Here is a 21,209-nt window from a genome sequence, read left to right as displayed (position 1 = left end):
GAAGGAATAGAAAGACAAGGTACACAATCCCATCCCTCCCCCAGCCCTTTCTACTTGCTCACTTGGGCAAGATTGCTTTTATAAACCAGTTCCTTTGGTGAAAAGTTCCTTTCTCTTTCGCTAAAGAGAAAGTTTGACCAGATGACTCCCATGGTCCAATCTTCAACTTTTCTAGCTCAAAAGTCATTCAAAAATGTTGGTCTGGAAGGTATAGCAGGGGCGTAGAGCATTTAACTGCTAAAAATGTTAACCTTTGCCTTCCTCTGTTCTACATTAGGAGCACTTGCTAATCAAAGGTGAACGTTATAAATCTGAAAGAGCAAAAAGGAACCCAAACTGGAAAACTGGTCACTAAATAAAAGCCTTTTCATCAAAAATTGCTCACTAACAGAGCCAAGCAGGTTGCTTAATCCTCTTAATAAAAGGTGAATAAAAATGCATTTACCCCAAGGATTCAAAGTTGGTAAGTCTCCACTTAGAAAATAACAGTCAGGGGCTCAAAAAAAAGCATTTACATGAGTGTACACAGCGGTGAGGTGATTTCTGGGACTGTTTTCTTTGTTTGATAGCTAAGATTGTCATTATTTTGTTGGCAGGGAACCGTGTTCTCATTTGATGAGAGCTCAGGAACTCCAAAATATGACATCTGGCTTACTGATTTAGATGTGGAATGGTAACCAATAATCCTATTTTTTAATAGCTCAGCCAGGGACCCTGGTACTCAGCCATGTTTGGGAATGGCAGAACTTGTACTCTGCAGCAGTCCTGAATATAAATGATTATCTAGACCTCTCTGCTCCAGTTAACACAAACACTGTGCAGGGCTGCCTGCAATGTAGAGGACTGAGAGGTGGGGGTTATGTTTGGGGAATCTGGGAGATGTGGAAATTACACCTCTGCCTTGCAGGAACTTGCCCAAAGTCCTTGACAGTCCATTCAGGAGATGCCCCAACTAGGTGCTGAGCTTCTGAAGAGCAAAAATGGAGACCTATGCCAGGATCCAGCCCCTCAGGGAACATGGAGGACTAGGCAATCCATGATAGTACCTGTGCACCCAGCAGGAAATCCCAGGGGTGTTCAGGGTGTTCAGCCCCGTTAAGTGGAAGAACACCATTTCATTTTTAATTCCCATGAAAAGAAACCTCCACCCCATCCCCTGCCGCATGATTAAGACAACAACAAGTCTTTATTATTATTATTATTCTTTTATTTTCATATACGAAAAGATAAAACTTGAAATAGTTCTAGATTTTTCCTCCTATTCTGTTGGGGTGTGGCTGCTTCTTCACACAGGGGGAAAAACTACATTCACATCGGTTTGAGGACCCAGTGCAGAGTTCAAGCAGCAAAACCCCAACTTAGCAGATCTAATTTCAAACTTGACACTCATTTCTAAAATTACCACAGTAAAAAGGAACAAAGATCCACTGCAAATGAATGAACTATGATACAATGTTCTTTCCAAAACGTCTTCATTTTGCAACTGTAATTACACGGATGTCTGCTTTAGGCCATTTTTGATGTGTGCGTGTATCTAATATATATATATGTGTGTGTGTGTGTGTGTTTTATATATATATATATATATATAAATCAGCACACTTTTCAAATCCAGACAGGGTAACAGCAACAAGCTTAACTGTGTATATATATATATTTTTAAAAAAACATACTTTAGTATAACTTTTGTTAATTCAGTAGTACAAGCTATTTCTGTTCTACAAAATTTTTATTTTATAGCTACAAGGGTGAAAAGTGACCTATTACATTTACATCTCACATATCCTGGTATACAAACAGTACTTATTGAATTTGAGCCAAAAACTAGAAGTCTTTAGTTTTAGCACTTGAAGAGCTTCCTCACTTCTACAGCCTTAAATCATATACTAGTCACATTTCCAGAGTTTGCAATTACTCATTGTTTTAAACCGCAAGAAACAGGTGAATCCAAACTTTTAATTACAATTTTTATATACAAGTTAAGATAACACAGCTCAAGAAGACTTTGCTATCCACCCTAAACCCAACACACACATTCTCCACTAAGTTAGACAAGTCTTAGGGTTTTCCTTCTTTTCCTTACAAATAATGTACAAATTTAGAAGTAGCTGGTAAAACTGATAGATAAGATGGCAAATGAGAGGTGACACTCTGCTGACTCTAAAATTGGTCCTGCAAATTTTGTACTCTGCTGTGTTCTTTAACTGTATGTGTGTTATGTGCAGAAGCTCTTTTCACAAGAATTGATATCAAACTCAATAGAAGTTAAATTTACAGTACTGTATAAAGTTATTCAGACTCAAGGACAAATGTGGAAAATAATCTGATTAAACAGGTGAAAAATTCGGCCTCAGACGCTACCATTAAGAGCATGTCAAATTCACAAGCAGATTCTTTTGTACAGTTGAAAAATGGTGTTGTGTGGATTTGTGGTGTAGAACTGAAATCTAAAAGTATGTTTGTTTCTAATCTGCGGTAACCCTTCCCCTCGATTCTCAAGTACCACTCAATTTTCTTTGCATTTTTACAAAATCCTAGAAAAAAATGGGGGTGGGGGGTAGGAAACCGCTGGCATTTTAACAATCCCTCCCCCTCACAGGAGGTCTTAACACTTTCAGATGAGATCCTCTAAGAATCTCTATGATCACTGGCTCTCAGACAGCCTCGACAATCACTTGGACGCTTTCTTAAAACCCAGATATTGCCTGATCTTTCCTACTCTCATCTCTGTCACTGCTGGTAAAATTTGGATGAGCGCGTTTTTTCCCTTATGGAGAAATTATTTGGCTAAACATACACTTAACTCGTGGCAGTGCTCTGAGAAAACCCCATGCGGGCTAAAGCACTTGCAGGGACTGAAGTCAACAGTCCGCTGAGCAGGGCAGAGACCAAACGCTCCGCGGGCTGGGTTGGGCCCCACCGGGAACACACTGACCTTGGTGTCCCACAGCCCGCAGCACCACCCAGGCAGGCGGCAGGTAGCCCGCACTCAGATGGCTGAGTTACCACTTTTAATCTTGGTCTGCCATCTATGCCCCAGAGACAAAAATTCAGATGTGGTGACTGCTGGTTAATTAAACTTTCTGAATTGGTAAAAAAGGCTCTTTTAAAAATATATATATATTTATTTATTTAAAATACATCAAAATGACAAACAGCCATATCCCACAAGGCCTAATTTCACAGCAACATATGCTACAGACATCTTCCCAAAATGCACTGTGGTGGAGGGTTTGGGTTTTTTAATCCTGCCATTTAAAGGAATGTTCTACATCTGAGTTGAATGGCTGGAGATGTGTTACAAAGAGCTCATCTTTGGAACTGATTTGTGTGCAAGACCAGCCGACTGAATCACGTTGCCCAAGAATACTGGAAATGGCAGAAGTCAAAGAGGAGCACAGGAAGCACCGTTCAGATGACACACGAGACCCACCCCACCACAGTGGCGCTAAGAGCTTGCCAGAAGCCCCGTTTCCAGTCCCTGGGAAGAATTTTACTTTAAAACAAATAAGTGCCCACACTTGGCAGGGCTCCTGCACGTGTGTTACAGGCCTGCAGTACCAAGAGGACCCAGATGGTGACACCGTTCAACATGAGGTCTGAGGTAAATGGTTCTTAAAATATCTGGAGGACAAGTGCCTCCAGAAATTATAGCTGGGAAAAAAGGAAAAAGGTGGGGTTTCAGGCTAGAAAAGATAAGTAGAAAAAAACTTACAGCAGTTGCTTTTGTTGGGTGGAGGGGAGGCAAGTGACAAAAACAAAGGCACAACAGAATTACATTCCAAGACTCGTAGCTGGAGAGCAGGGAAATGTTCTTTTACGGGGGATGAGGAAAGAAACAATGGGATGGTTTCCGGAGCACTGAAACTAAATTTATTCCAAATTATAAAAGGCATAAAGTGTAAAACTTTACTCTAAACCAGAATGAATGAAAAGCAATTAGTTTAAAATGACACATCATGGAGTCTCCTGACAAGACTTTCCTAACCAGCGTACTCTGGACACAGTAGCCTAAGCCAGCAAGCAGGCCTGGGCACAGTCTTCAGCTGGGCCTCAGAACTGCAATTAGAGAGATGAAGAATAAGCCTCATTATACGCTTCCCCTATATCGCCATCAAAAAGGTTCATCCAAACAACCAACCACTCTCTACTCAAAAAAAAAGAGGCTACCATGAAAACCGCCTCCCAAATCATGGCTGCGATGTTGACCTTTGTAGGACGAGCAGGAGAACATGTAGACATCTGAACAATGCTCTGCCGATTGGGGTTCTGAGCTTCCTCCACGGGCTCCTGGATAACTCACGAGCTCAGCCAACCACTCTCACTTCCAAATAGCCCTGCCAGAGAGAAGAAAGGTGCCCGGCGCTGCCCATCTAGTGTGAGCACTATGTCCACCCCTCTCTCCCCACTCTGTCCACACAGGGACTCAGCTGGAATGTCTGTCCTGAAAACTGGGTAATCTGGTCCTGGATAATTCAGTTTGGGTGGCTCATTCAAATCTCCGAATCTTCATTTTTATAGTCTGAATCTTACTCTAGCTCCAACCTGCCCCAATCCGCGCCCGCACACAATTTCTGTTCCCCAAAACACCCTCAAATTACTACATACTACAGCAGGAACCTAAAAAATAATGTTTAACTTTCAGAGCCCTTTGATCAAAAGAAATCTCAGGAGGAAGAACAAAGTGTAAAACACACTGCAGGCTCCTCTGGCCTCCCCAGCCCTGCTCCTCCCAGGCTGCAGGGAGCCATGCGGAAGCGTCACTGCCCAGCCACAAGCGGAATGCTGGCCAAACAAGACCCAGGCTGGTGGACTCCAGCCTGCCAGTGCCTCATGAGTACCAAGTGAAAGCTCCACACCAACCATACTCCAGTGTACATTATCTCGAAAGGTAAAGCTCATTATTCTGTACAAAAATCATTCTTCTCAAACTCACTAGATTTTATAAAAATAATCTGTGGTACAAAACAATCTCCACACTGTGCAGAAGAATCCGTCAGGTGATATAACTAAATATATATGTAGAGCTATAGCTTTTTTAAAGTGTAAGTTCAAGTGTCAGATCTCTATTATATAGCCTATTCTTTTATTTACATGCTACCTACCAACATTCCAACGCAACCATGATTGCGAGGGTCAGGGAATGAGTCTGTGCCCAATCAATAGCAGTAATTCCCAGGACTCAAGACAGAACTCATCCACTTCAAAACACCCATCCCCACCTGCATGAAAAGCATGAGCCAGCGGGGCATATTTTCCGTTAACTGTAAACGTAAACTTTAGACATGAATTAACACTTTTCCACAGATGTCCATCCAGCTCTGTATAGTCCATTGCAGACAAACATGTCCACGTGTCTATTTCTTTAGTGTCCTGTAGTTGGCTTGCAGTAGTTCTCAGAATTACCTACTCCCCAGACAGTTCAAAGATACTCCTGGGGAAAAGAAGGGCAGAGGAGGGCCCATCACCACATACTGGCATCTAGAAAATGCATTTTAATTCATGAGAAAAAACTATATGTGTTATGTCTATGAGCTGCCATAGGAGCAAATAAACTATCACTGGTTTTGGCACTACGGGGGATATACAGAGGACTACAATCAGAAAGTCCTGCTTCATTCATACCTGGAAGATACCGCCACAAAAATGTAAAACGTTGGTAAAAATTTAAATGGTAGTAACTTCTTTCTATTCAAAATCTCATTCAAACCAAAGCTTAGAGTGGACCTAAAATAAGTATAAAATAGGAATATTCAAAATACCCTACTAGACAACTTGGATTTTCATTTGATGATAGTATATGGGTCTCTTAGAGCATGTAATTTTTTTTTTTTTAAAGGTGGCTGTTATCAACTGAATTAATTTCCAAGGGGAACATCTTACACTTCAATTTCTTTTTCCTAAAAAAACTAAATCATTCTCTTAAAAAGCTTTTCCAAGCCTTCTAAAGGTTTGGGATACATTCATAGGTGGATTGCTGGTTACAAATCAACTACCAGTAATCTTACTTAAAGAACAACATGTACAAACAACCCTGAATTTATTAAATATTTACAAATCTAGACCGAGAAGACAAAGAGTTCTGTTGATGAAGACTTAAACGCATCACTATATTGAACACATTATCTGACTATTTTATTAGTTCAGCTTTTGTAAACAGCGAAGGAAAATTTATGTCACCCAAATGAGAAGAAGACTCCCTGGCCCTCTTTCCTATCTGGCTGCTCACCCGAGATGGGGGGTAGAGGAGTAAATTCACCGTGCTTAGATAGGTATGGTCTAGTGCCCTGAAATGTGAACCAGGCCTAGCCATCTCTCCAAAGATGAGCCATTTAGAAGCCAATAGGCTGTTGAAACAGCTGGGACCGACAATCAAAGTAAGCTAACTCCTGGAAAATGCCTTCCAATTTCACTATTTTTCTAGTGAGCCAAGTTCTCAAGAATAATGCCTGGCCACTCAACTTCTAACCAAGTCTAAAAACTCACTTATGCATACTACATTACTAAAAATCTTCAAATCCTGTATTACCAGTAAGTGCTGTGAACTTTATACTGCAGTCTAATAAAGGGCAAAGTTCCAGTTACAAGAGAGAGCTATCCAGTCGTCCCACCCTGTATAGGTTTGCTGCCTCCATGCCCTCCTGGCTCAGAACAGAGCGGTCATGAGACACTGCCCGTGGTGAATATTCAACACACCATTGGAACTGCCACCAAGGAGAGGCCAGTCACCAGCCAAGCACCCAGTGCAGAGTGGCAGGGTAGCAGGAAGCAAGAACATGCCAATCAAGGAGAAAGATGACAGATGAGAACTGCAGATCATCTGCTTTGCCTCTAAAGCATCAAACCACAAGAGGGCTGGGCTGGCATCGTAGGGCAAAAGAAGCACTCAGTGGCCTGGAGATGAGATGCTTCCCTCTGCTGAGTGGGGAGGTTCCAGCCAATAAATACAAACCAGGGCTCTAGATGACAGTTCCCAAAGAATACACGACAGCAAATAAACATTAAATCTGAGTAAGTCCCACCTAGGTTCCCAGCTGCAGCATGCCCTGAATATGTTCAAGGCTAGATAAGATCTTTCTTGTTCTATACACATGCCCCTCAAGTTCAGACAGGATGGATTCTGAACAAGAAGCAGCTAGTACACGGGAAGATCACCCCAAGCAGGGTGATTCTACGGGGCATCTAGGAAGGCAAACAGGACAATGCAGACTAATGATGCCCACTTTCTCCTAAGAAAGGTCCATCTGCAGCCCTCACCCTGAGCAATTCCCCCTAAGGACTCCTTGTAAGGACCAATGGCCCCAAGAGAAAACTGGCTCATGCCAGTCCCAGGAGGCTCTACTATGTCCATGGCCTTCCCTGCCCTCATCGACATACCCCCCGCCCCAAGTCACAGACAGTCCTCTGCTGGACACTGTGACACCATGGCCTCTGTGCCCATCTGCTTCCTTCTCCTCTTGCTCACTCCTAAATTTCCCTGGCTAGGGATGTCTTTCTAGAGTGATCATGGGTGTTTCCAAACATAACACATTCTGCCCCAAAGTCCACCCCACAGTCATGAGCCTGTTTGTGTGACTGCACTCTAGAATCAAAAGAGCAAGGATCTTGGACCACCTTCCTATCCTAGAAGGGGAAGTCCCTCTCACAGGCAGGAAAAATGATACCAGGCGCCATTCCCACCAATCTTCCACTTGGGGATAGGGAACGAGCGGCTAGCCAAGCTCCCTAGAAGTGGATGTCACATGAGGTCTTTGCAAAAGAACATAAGCAGAGGCCCCTCAACCCATTAAACACAAACCAGGGCTCTAGATGATTCACTCCCCAAAAGAGTATACAACAGCAAATACTTTTCTGAGTCCCACCCAGGCTCTCAGCTGTGTGCCCTGGAAAGATCACTCACCTTCCAGCCATCGAACCACTGGCAGCACTCAGGGAGACTGCCTGATGACTGCATGTATGCAACAGGAGGGAAAAGCATAGTCTGACACAGACCACCCCAAACATCCCTCTCTCTGCCGAAACAAATAGGTACCATCATGTCCTGACACTTCACTCTGGTGCCAAGGGCTGCTACAGTGCTGAGCACAGGGTTGGCAAAGGAGGAGCCCACCCACATAAAAGGCCTGTAGGCCGATGGAAGGCCTGCCCTGTCACGTACCGTGTCCTGACCGGCACAATTCTCCACAGCCAGGTCAGAACTTGTTCTCACAAGAATCAAGCCAGCACACAAAAGAAAAATCACCCAGAAAAAATCTAAAACCAAATGGAGATGCTGGGGTTTAGTGTTCCGCACTAGGCAGGATCGGCGATCTGACCGCTCCCATAGTAAATGAGCTACATTTGTCAGTGGTTTGTTTCTTCTGAAGGTAGAGAGACACCCAGCACTGCCTGAGGAGAAAGCTAAAGAAATTAGATATGGCACTTTTCAATAAATATTTTAAAGCTTCCTAAAGAAATAAGTGGAAAAGAAAAGCAACTGCTGTAAGGCCTGTTTTGCTGTTAAAAATTATTCCGAGGGAAGAAAATTACCACAGCACAAAGTCAAATAGTTTCAAAAAGGAAGAAAGACCATATAGCTTACCAAAAATACAAAAACACAAAAGGAAAACCTGTCCCTGTAACCACCTTGGCCAGTTCACATTTTGACCCATGAAATAAAAACTGGGCTCTGACAGGGAAGCAAACTCCCCTCCCACAGCACCCTGTGCCCAAACACCCAGAGACGAGGACACAGCCAGGCGGCAGGGCCCGGGTGCTGCGCCACATACAGCGCACTGAGCAGGGAGTAGACGGCAGGAGGGTACGTGCTGAGGCTGCAGTGGCCTCCAGGACAGAGTATGAAACCCTCCACTCGCAGGTGCACCCTCCTATCACAACTGCCCGAGACACAGCGTGGATTCAGAGACACCAGAGATCTCTGCAGCGATCCGTGCTTACGAAATAAAATCTCAAGTAAAATGACCTCATGCAGGTCTAAGGGCCACAGTTTTACCAAGTTAAAGTGGGGTTACCTGTCATTCTGAACATCAACCAATCAAGTTGAAGGAAACATCTGAACCTCCAAATAACCCAAGAGGAGGCCCTCTCCAATCTCAACCAAGTCAACCTCTTTCCCCTCGCCCACGGACTTACCTTCTCTCAAGATTAAGAGATCCAGTTTTTTAAACAAAATGGTCTAAAGAAACCAGAAGGAAAAGCCTTCACAAACAAGAGCGATGAATGCCCAGACAGCCAACCTACAGTTGGTAACAATTATTTACAAGGGGGTGTAATCAAACAAAATCGGGAGCACTCCCTAGAAGACTCAAGCTTTTTTTCTTTTTCTCTATTTCTTTTAAACTTTCTTGTCATAAAAGCCAACTTACATTAAAATATACTTACTACAAGACAACACAACTAACAAAATATATAATAAAACTTACACAAGTAGAAAATTCTGAGGTATTTCTGGTTTGAGGTGGTCTGTGGTCGTGAAGTTTTAATTCTTTTACTTTCCAAAATTTAAACCTCGGAAGCCACATAGCAAAGCGTGTGTGTGTATATGTGGATGTGTTTTGTTTTTTAAAAAAAATTTGTGTGTTTCATAAATTAAAAAAAAATTCAAATGTTGAAACAGCAGCATTAGGAACATTCACTGACTAGAGCAAGGTTATGGCATAATAGAAAAAGTTTTTATAGAATATGCACCACTTTAAGGGGTCTGGAGAAAGCTGTGTCCACAAGCCACAGAGAGGACAGTAGTGTCACTACACAGGGCAGAGCTAGCACTGCAGGACTCCAGAGTCTCCAGAGAGGCAGGCCCTGGCAAGCCCTGCCCAGGAAATCCTCCTGCCTGGGCTGTGCAGGGTGCCCCTGTGGGCAGTTCCCTGAACCGCTCCGGAGGGAGCAACATTTTTCGGTTTTTTTTCAAAGACATTTACAGCACATTGTCTTATGAAAAATGTACTCAAAAACCATGATGATTTCTGCCCTTACCTAACCTTAGAAGTAGGGCAGAAAAAAAATATTTTGTCCTCTGTTCCAGTCCAAGTTAGTGAGAAAAACTGGCCAGGGCCAGCAGATGGGACAGAGCCACACCTGCGTTCATCCTTTCTCCAAACCCCTGCTCTTGCCGTTCATGCTCGGCCTCTGCACGGTCCTTCCCCTCGATTCCTGGTTACCTGAGAAGTAGCCTCCACAGTAAAGGATGTTGCTCCGAATGTGCCCGAGTCCAGTGTAGCTCTGCTCCAAACCCCAACCCCAGCTCCATCCTCCCCTTCCAACTCTAGTCCGAACCATCCTCATCCTCATCCAGTTTTTCCTCGGACAGGAGAACACCCATTAATCCGTGAAAGACACATCTGCTGTTTCTTTAACTCACTGTCTAAAAAGGGAGAAAAACACAATAAAAGGGGGGAGGGGGAGGGCAGAAGGAAACTCCTCTTTTGAGGAAGGAGTGTTCTTATGTAACAGTCTTCAAAGGTTCCTCTAAGTAGAGTTTGCAGCATTAAGTTTCCTAAGACAGGAGATGGGTTTCTTTGTGTCACAGATTCTGAGACAACAAACAAAGAGAAAGCAGGAAAAATGAACCCCAAAGGACAGGAGGTGGCTGAGGCTCTTCAGCATGGCGCTGGTTCTGCGTTCACAGCTCAGCACCTCAACGCCTGCTGACGTGTCCGCTGTTTGCGATACAGTAGACCAATGTGCTGGTAAAAACTGATCCAATCCAAAAAATAATATTAATAATAATAATTATAATAATTATAATAATAATAAAAAGTCACGGTAAAATAGCAGCTGCATTTTATGTGTTTGTTGGTGTTATGGGATTTCCAAAACAAAACACAACTTTTTTTTCCTTTCCTCTTCAGATCACTGAGTCTGGAGAGCCACTCGTGTCCTGGGCTTAGATGCTGGACTCTTTAGGAGGCAGGTCCACGTTGGTGACAGAGGTCACAAGGGAGACAAGGCAGTCCGAGGTAGTGCCGTTGACCGACCTCCGGATCAGGGACACCCGCTCCTCCACGCAGCCAGCAGACAGGCGAGCCTCTGCATCATGGTCCCAGCATTCCTCGATGGTCACACAGAGCTGGGCCAGGCCCTGCACAGCGAACATGGAGAAGAAAAAGACACCCATGTTAGTGGCCCTAGGCAAGGACAAACACGAGGGAAAGCAAATTTGATGAGTCCAAGGATCAGGTAGAGCTCACCAGCCCCAAGCCAAGCAGCAGGGTAAGCAGAGGCAGCCTGGGGGAAAATGCAGGAATCGGGTGTCTTCCCTCCTGGCAGTGACATCCACAGCCCCAATAGGAGGGTCACTGAACCTCAACATAGTAAGTGGGCACACATGCCCTCATGGGGCAGACACCGCTGCTTGCCTAGGAGCAGTCATATTCAAACGAAATCACGGTGAAGCCCAAATCAAGGGTCCAAAGCAGAACAGTGAGTCACAGTGGGGACAGGGGACATGATCCTGCTCTACTCGCCACAGTCCTGGCAGCACTTCCCTAGTGTCCGGGAACACGGTATGACAATCTGTGCAGGAACCAAGTGTGTGGCACGGGGAAAGGCAGTAGGATAAGCAAAACGCCCACATCTACAAGAGCTCTCCGGCCACTCAGTTCCAGGCCACACTGAGACCTCACTGGATGTTGGGCTCATCAGGAAACTGGGTCAGCTCATCCAGCACCTGTGCCTTGGGAGAATGAGAAAGACTGAGGCAATCGGTACAGACTCTGGCTCACCCGTTATCTCCCCAGTTAGGGAACTGACCCCCAGTGCCCCAAGACTATGCTTTTTCTGAATTTGCCCTGGGTGGGCTGGGGGAGGACTCAAGGGAGCTGAAAGCAAATATCCTTCCAAGACAGGAAATGGTTTTCGTGACTGGGATCTTCTGCACAGCGTCCCCAGAATAGAGGCACCCAGATGCCACGTAGCTCATTCCATGCCCAGAAAATGACGAAGGCAGAGAACAGAGAATATTTAATCAGAACTGATCCATATTAGCACTTATGTGACAGGTGTCCTGCCAAGCAATTCACAATGATACCTCATTAAATCTAATGTTACCCTGAGGAGATGGGCACTCAGAGAAATGAAGCAATATGCTGATGTCACCCAGCTGCTGACTGGCAGAATCGGTAGGTATCAGGCCCAGGACCAGAAGGTTCCACTGCAGTGACCAACACAGGGGCAGCCTGGGCCCTGACAGAGCCGCTGGGCCCCATCAGCTCTGCAAAGGCCACACCCAGAGCTTCCTCCCTACAAGGCACTTCACTCATGGAAGGGAAACAGTGTACAAAGTAACCTTGGACCAGCAGGGGAGGAGGGAACCGTCCTGCCACCAGGGGCATCTTCTCTCCCTGTCCCACACCTTCCTCATTGCGGTTGCCACCACTCATGGAGGGGCTCCCGTCTCTGCTCCCCTATAGAAGCATCTAATGCCCAGGACCCTACCGGGTGCTTCAGCCAGTGATCCTTAATGGCAGGCCGCATCTTCTTGTGCACAACCACCTCCTGCAGCTCCTCTAGCGACGGGTGCTGGCCGATCTCCTCCTCAAAGGGCAGCATGTACTCATCCACCGGCCCTGGGGTGAGAGGACCAGGCAGGATCACAGCAGGCCCCACTGCTCCCCTTCCCACACCCAGGCCTGCTCAGGGGCTACCATCCCACCTACCATCCGCAGCCTTGCAGCGGGACACAAGCTCCCACAGCACCAGCCCCATGGCATACATGTCGATGCGCAGGAAGGCATCTCTCTGGAAGTTGATGGCTCCCTCAAGCACCTCAGGAGCCATGTAACGTCGCGTTCCCACCTATATGAGGACAGGGGAGGGTCCACAGTCACCAACCTAGACATAGGAACTACACTCTATGGGTACATGTGGGACCAGAGTGTGGAACTCAGAGTAGGGCACCGACACGAGGGCAGTCCTTGTTTCTCCACAACAAGGGGGCTATGAGCAGTCACAGTGTAAATCACCCTCAGTGAGAAACAGACAGCAGTGATCTAACATGGAACTGCTGCTTCTTTACTCCATCAACATCACAAGGGGATACTGAGATCAAGGCCAAAAAAGCAAAAAAAGGGAGGAAAATACTTAAAAATAAAAGTAGCGATTATTTCAGGACAGTTTACTATTCCTAGGTTTTAAGTTTGGATTCATCATATACCTCTATTTTATCTTAATAACTACAAGTGAAAGAGACTTTCCTTTAAGGACAAGCAGCCAAAACCCCAATGGGGCATCTACATTCCTTGACTGACTGGCCCAGGAAGGTACAAACCCTCTGGGCTTTGCGATTCCCACAGGAAAAATGGGAGCACTGTCCTGGAAGTTTCTGATGGCTCTGGGTTTGGGCAGTGATCTTGCCTGCACCCTGCCAGCTGAGCAGCAGAAGGGCAATGTCCACCCCCATGCCAGGCCCCCTCTTGTGTTCCCTGAGGGTCGTTACCTGTCCATGGGTGTCCCCCGGAGGTTTCCCTGGCTCAAACCGAACAGCCAGGCCAAAGTCAGCCAGCACGGCCGTGAGGTCACTCTTCAGCAATACATTCTTGCTTTTAAAGTCCCTGTGGAGACAAGTGGCTCAAGATGAAGCTGAAATTCATGGTTGGACACATCCTCCCCCTGGCCTCCCATCATGGCTCCTTACTAGAGAGCTACTTTTGGTGCGTAAACTCCCCAGTGCCTATCTCCGTCTTGTGTTAAGGATTAAAGTGAGAGAAAAGTAAGTACAAAAGCTTAGGGTCACCCCTGGTACACTTACTACGCACGGCGAGATTGAATAAAAGAGTGGTATTCAACCTTTCTTGACCAACAAAAATGGCTAACAGGGGTCTCCGTGGTGGCGTAAGGGATTAAGCACAGCACTATGAAGCAATCCACAGCCTCTAAAGCACGAGTTCAATCCCCGGCCGGCCAGGGAGCTACTCACGTGGTGAAGCAGACCTCTCCTATCTTGCCCGCTGCTCCCCTCAGCAGTGTATTTGTCAGTTTGCCTGTTCTGCTCCCCACTCTGTCTCTGGTGAATCCTCTCACCCCCCCCCATCCCCTATATCTCTGGCCTATACCCCAGTTCTTGTATGCATAAATTAATAAATCTTTGAAAAAAATGGCATTATGCTATGTCACAAAGTTATAGCACTAGGAGCTCTTCAGCCTTGAACTTTGGAACCCCAGGCTCATTCTCTTCTCCACCACCACAGATCCTCACTAAATAGGCATGGCTCTGGTACTTGACTTCCCTGCACTGAGGCCCTTCCTCTCTAACACAGGGTTAAGAAAAAACAGCCCCGATCCCAACAGGTAGCACTGAGCTTCAATGCCTGGGTGTTTCTGTGTGTTTGGAGCAGCATCTGCCGTGGAGCAAGCACCATGGTGAGGAGTTAACACTGCAGTTTTCGAAGTGTGGCCCGAGCACCCAGATGGTCTCTGAGGCTGATTCAGGAGATCTGTAACATTCAAATTCTTTTCATAATAACCCACTGCTAGCCTTTTTTAAGCTTGTTCTCACAGAGGCTACACATATGCAACATTGTTACCCTAACAGTCAATGGAATGCCTGTGCTTTGATACCGGAAATACAACAGATGTAGGCCATAGTTACAAAAGTTCTTTTTAAGAGTGTGAAGAGATTCAAATCATGAGGTTTAAGAAACACTGAGCCAACTCTCCACTCCAACTAATGGTGTCAGCACTTCCCTCGTGAAGCCACTGGAGGGCACCAGGAAACTGCCAGGAGATACCCAGGACACAGGTAGACAGGGCGGGAAGGGCAGCACCAGGAGGACACAGGTTTTTGTGCCCAGTTGCTTCTGACACAGTACAGAGCAGTTAAGCGTGTTCACAAAATTGAGACATCACCACCCCCGACCCTGCTCTAGTCCTCCAACCCACGGCAGCTCCAGGGTGCACAGGGAGAGCAACAGCTAACCCAGGTACCTGTGGGCAATAGACGGCTTGTGGCCCTCGCCGCGGCACCAGGGAACGTCCTCATGTAGGTACGAGAGGCCTCTTGACATTGTCTCCGCCACATGACACAGTTCGTTCCATGTGATGATGTTTCCCTTGAGGTAATCCGTGAGGGAGCCCTAGGAGACAGCACAGAATTTGGGTACAGGCTCTGGACAGAGGCCAGGGCCCACCTGGGCCCTGGGAGGGCACTCGGCATACCAAGTAGGATGGAATTTACAGGGAAGGCGGTATGGAGCTAAGGGAGTCAGAAGGTGTTAATCATGAAGTCACTGCTCTTATTCAAGAGAATTTATCACTACCCCAGGGGTAGGGATTCTTATTGTAGACATATTTGCACCTAAGGAAAGGTCACCTTATTGTGCAGGCCACCATGGACCACGGCTGCCTGGTCTTATGAGTGCGGCTCACCTTGTCATGGAAGGCTGTGATCAGCCACAGCTCCACCTCGAGGTTGGAGCCTCGCTTCTCAGCAGCAATGAACTGCAGCAGGTTCTCATGCTTCATGCCAGGCGTGCTGAAGATCTCCCGTTCACTCTGCCACGACTGCTTGTCCTGAGGCAGGGATGTGGCTCAGCCCAACTGCAGGCCCCCTCACCCAGCCCCCCAACCACCAGCCCCGCCTCAGCCACTGGAAGGGAGGTAAGTGGAAGATCACCACTGAGCTGAGTCCTGGAATCCAGGCCAATAGTGAACCCTGAGATCATTTAAGGCCGGTGCCAGATTTGCCAACAGAGCCACTGAGGTTCAGAGGGGAGTGAATGGCCCAGTACAGATGAGAGGCAGAGCTGGCCTGACTTTGCTAAGTATCCCGGCGAACTGCTTAAGGTAGCCCTCTGTCCAGGGCCTCTAAGCAGAACTGGTCAAAAACAAAACCCTGAAAACGAGAGTGGACTGAGGTTCTGCAAAAGACCTACCCTAGCCCTGTGATGAATGCTCACCATCCCCAGTGGGGCCCACTTCTCTCTCATGCCACATGCATGAGCCCTGGGCTACCCTGGGATGGGGGAGAGCTCAGGTCACAACAGAGGGAGATGACCTCTGTTGAGTGAGGTTGAGCTCCTCACTCACTCACCTGGAGCGGGAAGATCTTGACAGCCACAAAGTCATTCATGAGCTGCGCCTTCCAAACACACCCGAAGCGCCCCCGAGCCTTGATCTCCAGCAGCTGCAGTGGCTTCAGGCCCACCAAAGGGGATGGGGGTGGAGGTCCAGGGTCCTGGGGGAGATCAAGGGCTTAATAGGGTCTGGCCTGATCTCCCTACCTGTACCCCACCCTGCCCTGCCCTGGTCAGCCCTGTCTCACCTCGTGGATGTCCACATGGCCGTAGGGGGGCTTGCGATGCCGATACATCCAGAAAGCCAGCAGAACGATGAGGGAGAGACCCCCAATGGGCAACAGCGAGTAGGCCAGCACCGTGAGTAGGGTGGGGGCTGTCGGGGGTGGCTCGTACGTGACTGGGGGACACACGGAGCCCTGGTCACACAGCCCGCCCACCCCCAACCTCCAGGGCCAGCCAGAGGGCCCTGCTACCACTCACCACCCAACTCAGGAGCTAAGAGCTCCAAGGCCAAGGAAAGGCCCAAGTCTGTTCCTCCTACTAGCCCCCTCACCTTCTGGGCCTCCAGCCTCCGGCAAGTGGGTAAACCGCTCATTGCAAAAGTTGCCTTCACAGCAGCAGAAGTAAACCTGGGGGTTCTCCTCGGTGGCCACACACTCCTGCCTAGAGGCACAGAGCATTCCATACAGCCCTCAGCTAAGGGTACAAGACCCATCAGGGTGTGCCTAGCCACCCCTCCCCCGCCAGATAAGTTCAAGAATAACTATAAGGGGAACAGTGTGAAACCCCGCCCCCACCTCTAAAGTGGGAGTAACAGCAGGAAGGGACAGCTGGGGTGGCCACTCACTGGGGCAGAGCAAACAGCTCCAAAAGAGCTGGGCCCTGGCACGACCGCTCATAGGTATTTAAGCTGCCTCAAGAGCCCTCTTCTCTTCCCTTCCCACCTTGAATGCCAGGTTCACATTCAGACATCCTGAGTCCCACATGACCAGTGGGCACCAGTGGAACTAAGGTGGGGGTGGGGGGCAATCTGGCACCTGTCGTAGCAGTTGAAGTCATCCAGCCAGCAGCCCTTCTTGACCAGCTCGATGGTGCCGGAGCTGTTGCGCCAGGAGGCGTAGCAGTGCAGCCGCTTGTCCTGCTCGCCCTCGCAGCGCTCCAGGCCGCTCTGGTTGGTGCGCTCCAGCTCCCAGTTGGCGTTGTAGTAGATGCACTCCCTCGTCTCGGCCTCCCCACGCCCAGAACCTGTGCCCAAAGCAAGCACAGCGTGTGCTGGGTCCCGGGCCACCCATCGTCCACCCACTCAACACCCTGCAGCTCACCTCAAGCACTAACCCCAGCCCAATCGAGAGGGAGAGAATCCTTTTCACACCCAGAGACACACCTGGTGTTCAGCAGGGTCAGAGACAGCGGTAAAGAATCATGCCCTGTGCTCAGAGTAAGGCTCCCCAAGTCACCTCGGGGACCAGGTGCCCCAAGCAACGGGAGGCTGCTGCATGTGGAGCCATGAAAGATGACCACCTAACTGGGTTACGTCCTGAAGACCCTTGTGGACAGGCTCTCCCCACCCACTCCTATGCCTTCTTCCACCCCTGCACCCCTGCACAGTATCATCCAGATGGCCAAACACTTTCACCCCAACTACCCCTGCAAGCATGGCCTGAAACAGTCATTAGATGCATCTTTCTCCTATGCCGTGTAAGACAACTCCCTGGTCTCTGCCCTAAATCTGCCCACTGTCCCCAAGATTCCCACAGGCCAGTGATGGGAGGAGGAAGGAAATGCCCAAGACAGTTCCCAGAGAACAGATTTTGTTCCCAGGACCCGATGCCTGTGCTGAGGAGCTCCCCGGGCACCTGCTTGGCGTTAACAGTGCCATCGTCACTTCACAGAGCAGCCAGGAGCTACAGAAGCAGTGGCATATACAACCCCACTGCCGAAACAGACACCCAGGGGCAACAAGCTCCTCCTTTCTCCTCCACACCCCTTGTGCCCACTGTGGCTGGTCTCCCGTGTGCTACTTCCACCCTCAAGAAGGAGGGTCGTAGTCTGCCTCCCAGCAGGACAGTCAGCCAGTTGCTGGCAGCCAGGACAGAGAGAGTCCATCCCAGCCCCAGAGGGATGCAGTGCAGGATTCTGGCATTGCGCAGAGCCTCCCTCACCTCTCCTCCACTCCCATTACTTGCCATCTGAGCAAAGAGCTTGATATCTCATGGGACACCCAGAAAGAAGGATCTCTGGCTTCCAGGAGGGAGAAGCCCCCTAATGCAGGAGCCACCATCCTCTGTCGACCCTACTCCCTTCTGCATTTCCCTGCAGCGATGGGAGGCTCCTTCCAGAGTGACCTGGGTAGGGGCAAGCAACAAATCTCAAAAGTTTCAGATAGGAATGAAGTTTCAAAATGAAATCTGACCAGAGTGCCTTCCACTGTCATGGGGCCCAAACTCTGACATCTGTAAGAACAAAGTGTATAGCCCCAACCACCCAGGCAGATGGGACACAGCCTGGTCCACAAGAAGGGGGCCTCGGGCCCACAAAGGGACTCATCATGCAGGTTTCCCCTTGCGGGGTGTTCATGGATCATAAGGTCTCACCTTTAAGGAGAGAACTTCAGTGGAGGTGTGGGTATAGGAGATCGACAGCTGAGCAACAACCACCAGGGGCCAGGACACAGGTTGATAACTACAATGCCCACAGGCCTTGCCCATCAGCAGCCGCAGCAGCACTGGGTGGCTGGGCTATGCAGAGCACCCAGTCCAGAAGGCTTACCTCCCAGCCTGGGGAGGTACGTATCTACAGCAGCAATTCTAGAGCAATTCTTGGAGACTTGAGACTCACGGGGTCAGACTTAAAAAGCGGGGCTCCAGACACAGGAGCTGGGCCTCCCGCATGGTGGTCATGCCGCAACATCAGGTCCTTAAATATGCTTGGCTTCTGGGCTTAGAACAAGGTACTACCTCTGGCTCTCACTTTCTCCTTTAAGTTTCAGCTCTTTCCCCTCCCCAGAGACCAGGCAAACTCCACTTCCACAAGCCTTTCCATTTCCTCCATCATCTAACTTATCACCCCTGACTAATTGCCTATTGCTGTTTAAATACAATCTAAACAAAGTATAAATATAATGTAACCAAAAATAATCCACAACAATTGTATTATTTCCTCAAAAGAGGAATTGATGACAATTGATTTTCACATGTCAGGATTCCCACACAAGACCGCAAAATTGATGAAGACAGAAATTTTGATGACAAATGCTAGAACTAGTACCAGACACTGGACGGGTAAAAGGAAGGAAGGGAAGGAGGAGGGAGCGGGAGGGAGGGAGGGAGAGAGGGAGGGAAGGTGGGAGGAAGGAAGACCCACCAGTCAGAAGGACACAGTTATTTCCAGGCTTAGACAGAATTTTGAAGGGCAGGGACAACAGGGAGGGTGGCCTCAGCCTACAGCCGAAGCCCTAGGGCCCTCAGGGGAATTTTTTCACCTCCAGTCAGAAAATAAACAACCAAGTCCCCTGCGCAAGGCTAGGGGGCTGAGTGAAGGTAAACAACAGAAACTGGGGAGAACTGAGGCTGGAGGGCCCCCTCCTTCTTCTAAGCCACTGACCAGGCAGGGATCCCTCTGGCCACTATTGTATACAGGAACCAAGTGGACAGGACTGGAAACTCCAAATCTCAAGAGTTTGGTCCAGGTAGGGCCCAAAGATTCATGATGTCACCGGACTGTGTGACCAGATATTCCCACAGGGGTGGGGAGAAAGGCAGCCTTCTGCAGGGCAGACTGTTCAAATCCTGGCTCTGACACTTCCCAACTGTGAGACTCTGGGTACCCAAAGTTACCCAACAACCCATGCCTGGTTTCCCCACTGTGAACAGGTGATGACCACAGCACCAATCTCCTAGGGCTGTCCCAAGAACAAATCACTTAACGCACTTAGGCGTGGTTAGAGCAACGCCTGGGAGGTTAGCTGTTCTGTTATAGCCACACCCTTCCTGCTACCTATGATGATCCTTCACAAGTCACGCCCAGTCCTCCGAGTCAGGTATGCACACCCTGCAAGAACTGTGCATTCAGAGCCAGGGGGTGGGGGGAGAGCACCTGGGAGATTGTGCCACTCGAAGCCCCTACCATACCATACCTACATGGGCTGCCAGCTGGAGACCCGGAGCCTCCCCACCTCTCCATGCAGCACGCATTCAGCTATTTATAGTCTGGAAACACTCCAACTACAAGGCCACCTCCCCCTTTTAATACAGTGAGCTCCAGCCCACACTCTCAGGTCCAGGGGACCCACACACAAGAGGCTCTCCCTAACCCCTGGCCAACTTGCCCATTCTGGCAGGAGAGGAAGCTACTCCTGTGAGGGGGACGCGGCCACTCAAAGGAACCAGATCTTCAAAGGGCAGTGTCCCCAAGAGACAGTGCCGATGTCCCAAGAGGACTACATCTGGCTGGAAAGAAGCCCCAGCACTTCCCAAATTTGCAGTCCAGGCAGGGCAGAGAAACTCTAATCCTAAACACATACAAACAAAAAACAAAAAACACAGATTCTACTCCGAACCAACATTCTAGGCAGCTGGACCTAAATGGGCCAGTTCGGACAAAGACAAGCACCAGGAGGCCTGTTCCCCCATGCAGTGGTCCTCTGATACATAAATGCCCATACAGGCACTGATGGATTGCCAGTCTTTCTATTCTATTCCATTGTCTATTAAACTATTTTGCACCCAAAAGTTTATCATTTTAATAACTACAGCTTTATAATGAATCCTGAAATACAACAGGCGCACCTTGTTCTTTTCAAGAGAGCCTTGACTCTTCTTGATCCTTTGCATTTCCAAATTGTTTTACTCTGAAAACTGGCCAGAGAGTAAAATTTAAAGGCTTTTTCTACATCTGCTGAAATAATCCTTATAGTTTTTCCCCTTTTACTCCATTAACATGGTGGACAGAGAGGATTATCAATCATAGAAGACCAATCCAACCTGACCCCAAGGCGATATATTCCACAAGTTCTTCAAAAGACAGCATAAAAAATCACCCCTTGCTCTGGCAAAATACAGCTCACTGCCCACCTGTGTCTATGCAAGCATTTCTTTCTTAAACCTATCCCCTTCAAAAATGCAGCTCCTGTCTTTTAAGACTGCCCATCTGTGTCCATGCAGGCATAGACTTTTCCCGTTTTCCTACTTTCCCCTT

The 21,209-nt window shown here is 48.2% G+C and overlaps 1 protein-coding gene across 3 annotated transcripts in view; it reads right to left on the bottom strand.

Annotated features, from left to right (window-relative positions):
* Positions 1 to 1,207: 1,207 nt before the first annotated feature.
* ACVR2B (activin A receptor type 2B) overlaps positions 1,208 to 21,209 on the bottom strand; it is a 28,694-nt gene continuing 8,692 nt past the window's right edge. Inside the window, exons 2-11 of one of the 3 annotated variants that reach the window (XM_037526612.2) lie at positions 17,051 to 17,258; positions 16,567 to 16,676; positions 16,259 to 16,410; positions 16,028 to 16,171; positions 15,364 to 15,507; positions 14,923 to 15,071; positions 13,436 to 13,550; positions 12,657 to 12,795; positions 12,436 to 12,566; positions 1,208 to 11,080 (exon numbers count right to left, since the gene is read on the bottom strand). In XM_037526612.2, the coding sequence (XP_037382509.1) occupies positions 10,886 to 11,080; positions 12,436 to 12,566; positions 12,657 to 12,795; positions 13,436 to 13,550; positions 14,923 to 15,071; positions 15,364 to 15,507; positions 16,028 to 16,171; positions 16,259 to 16,410; positions 16,567 to 16,676; positions 17,051 to 17,258 (1,487 nt within the window). In that variant the 3' untranslated portion in view covers positions 1,208 to 10,885. The remainder of the gene's footprint in view (positions 11,081 to 12,435; positions 12,567 to 12,656; positions 12,796 to 13,435; positions 13,551 to 14,922; positions 15,072 to 15,363; positions 15,508 to 16,027; positions 16,172 to 16,258; positions 16,411 to 16,566; positions 16,677 to 17,050; positions 17,259 to 21,209) is intronic. The other 2 variants (XM_054693172.1, XM_054693173.1) reach the window with 2 other exon arrangements.

This window comes from Talpa occidentalis, unplaced genomic scaffold (assembly GCF_014898055.3).
Source record: "Talpa occidentalis isolate TD23 unplaced genomic scaffold, MPIMG_talOcc4v2.1 talOcc4.10, whole genome shotgun sequence".
NCBI classification, from domain to species: domain Eukaryota; kingdom Metazoa; phylum Chordata; class Mammalia; order Eulipotyphla; family Talpidae; genus Talpa; species Talpa occidentalis.
Note: the sequence above shows the minus strand (reverse complement) of the source record. Positions and strands in the feature narration are given on the sequence as shown.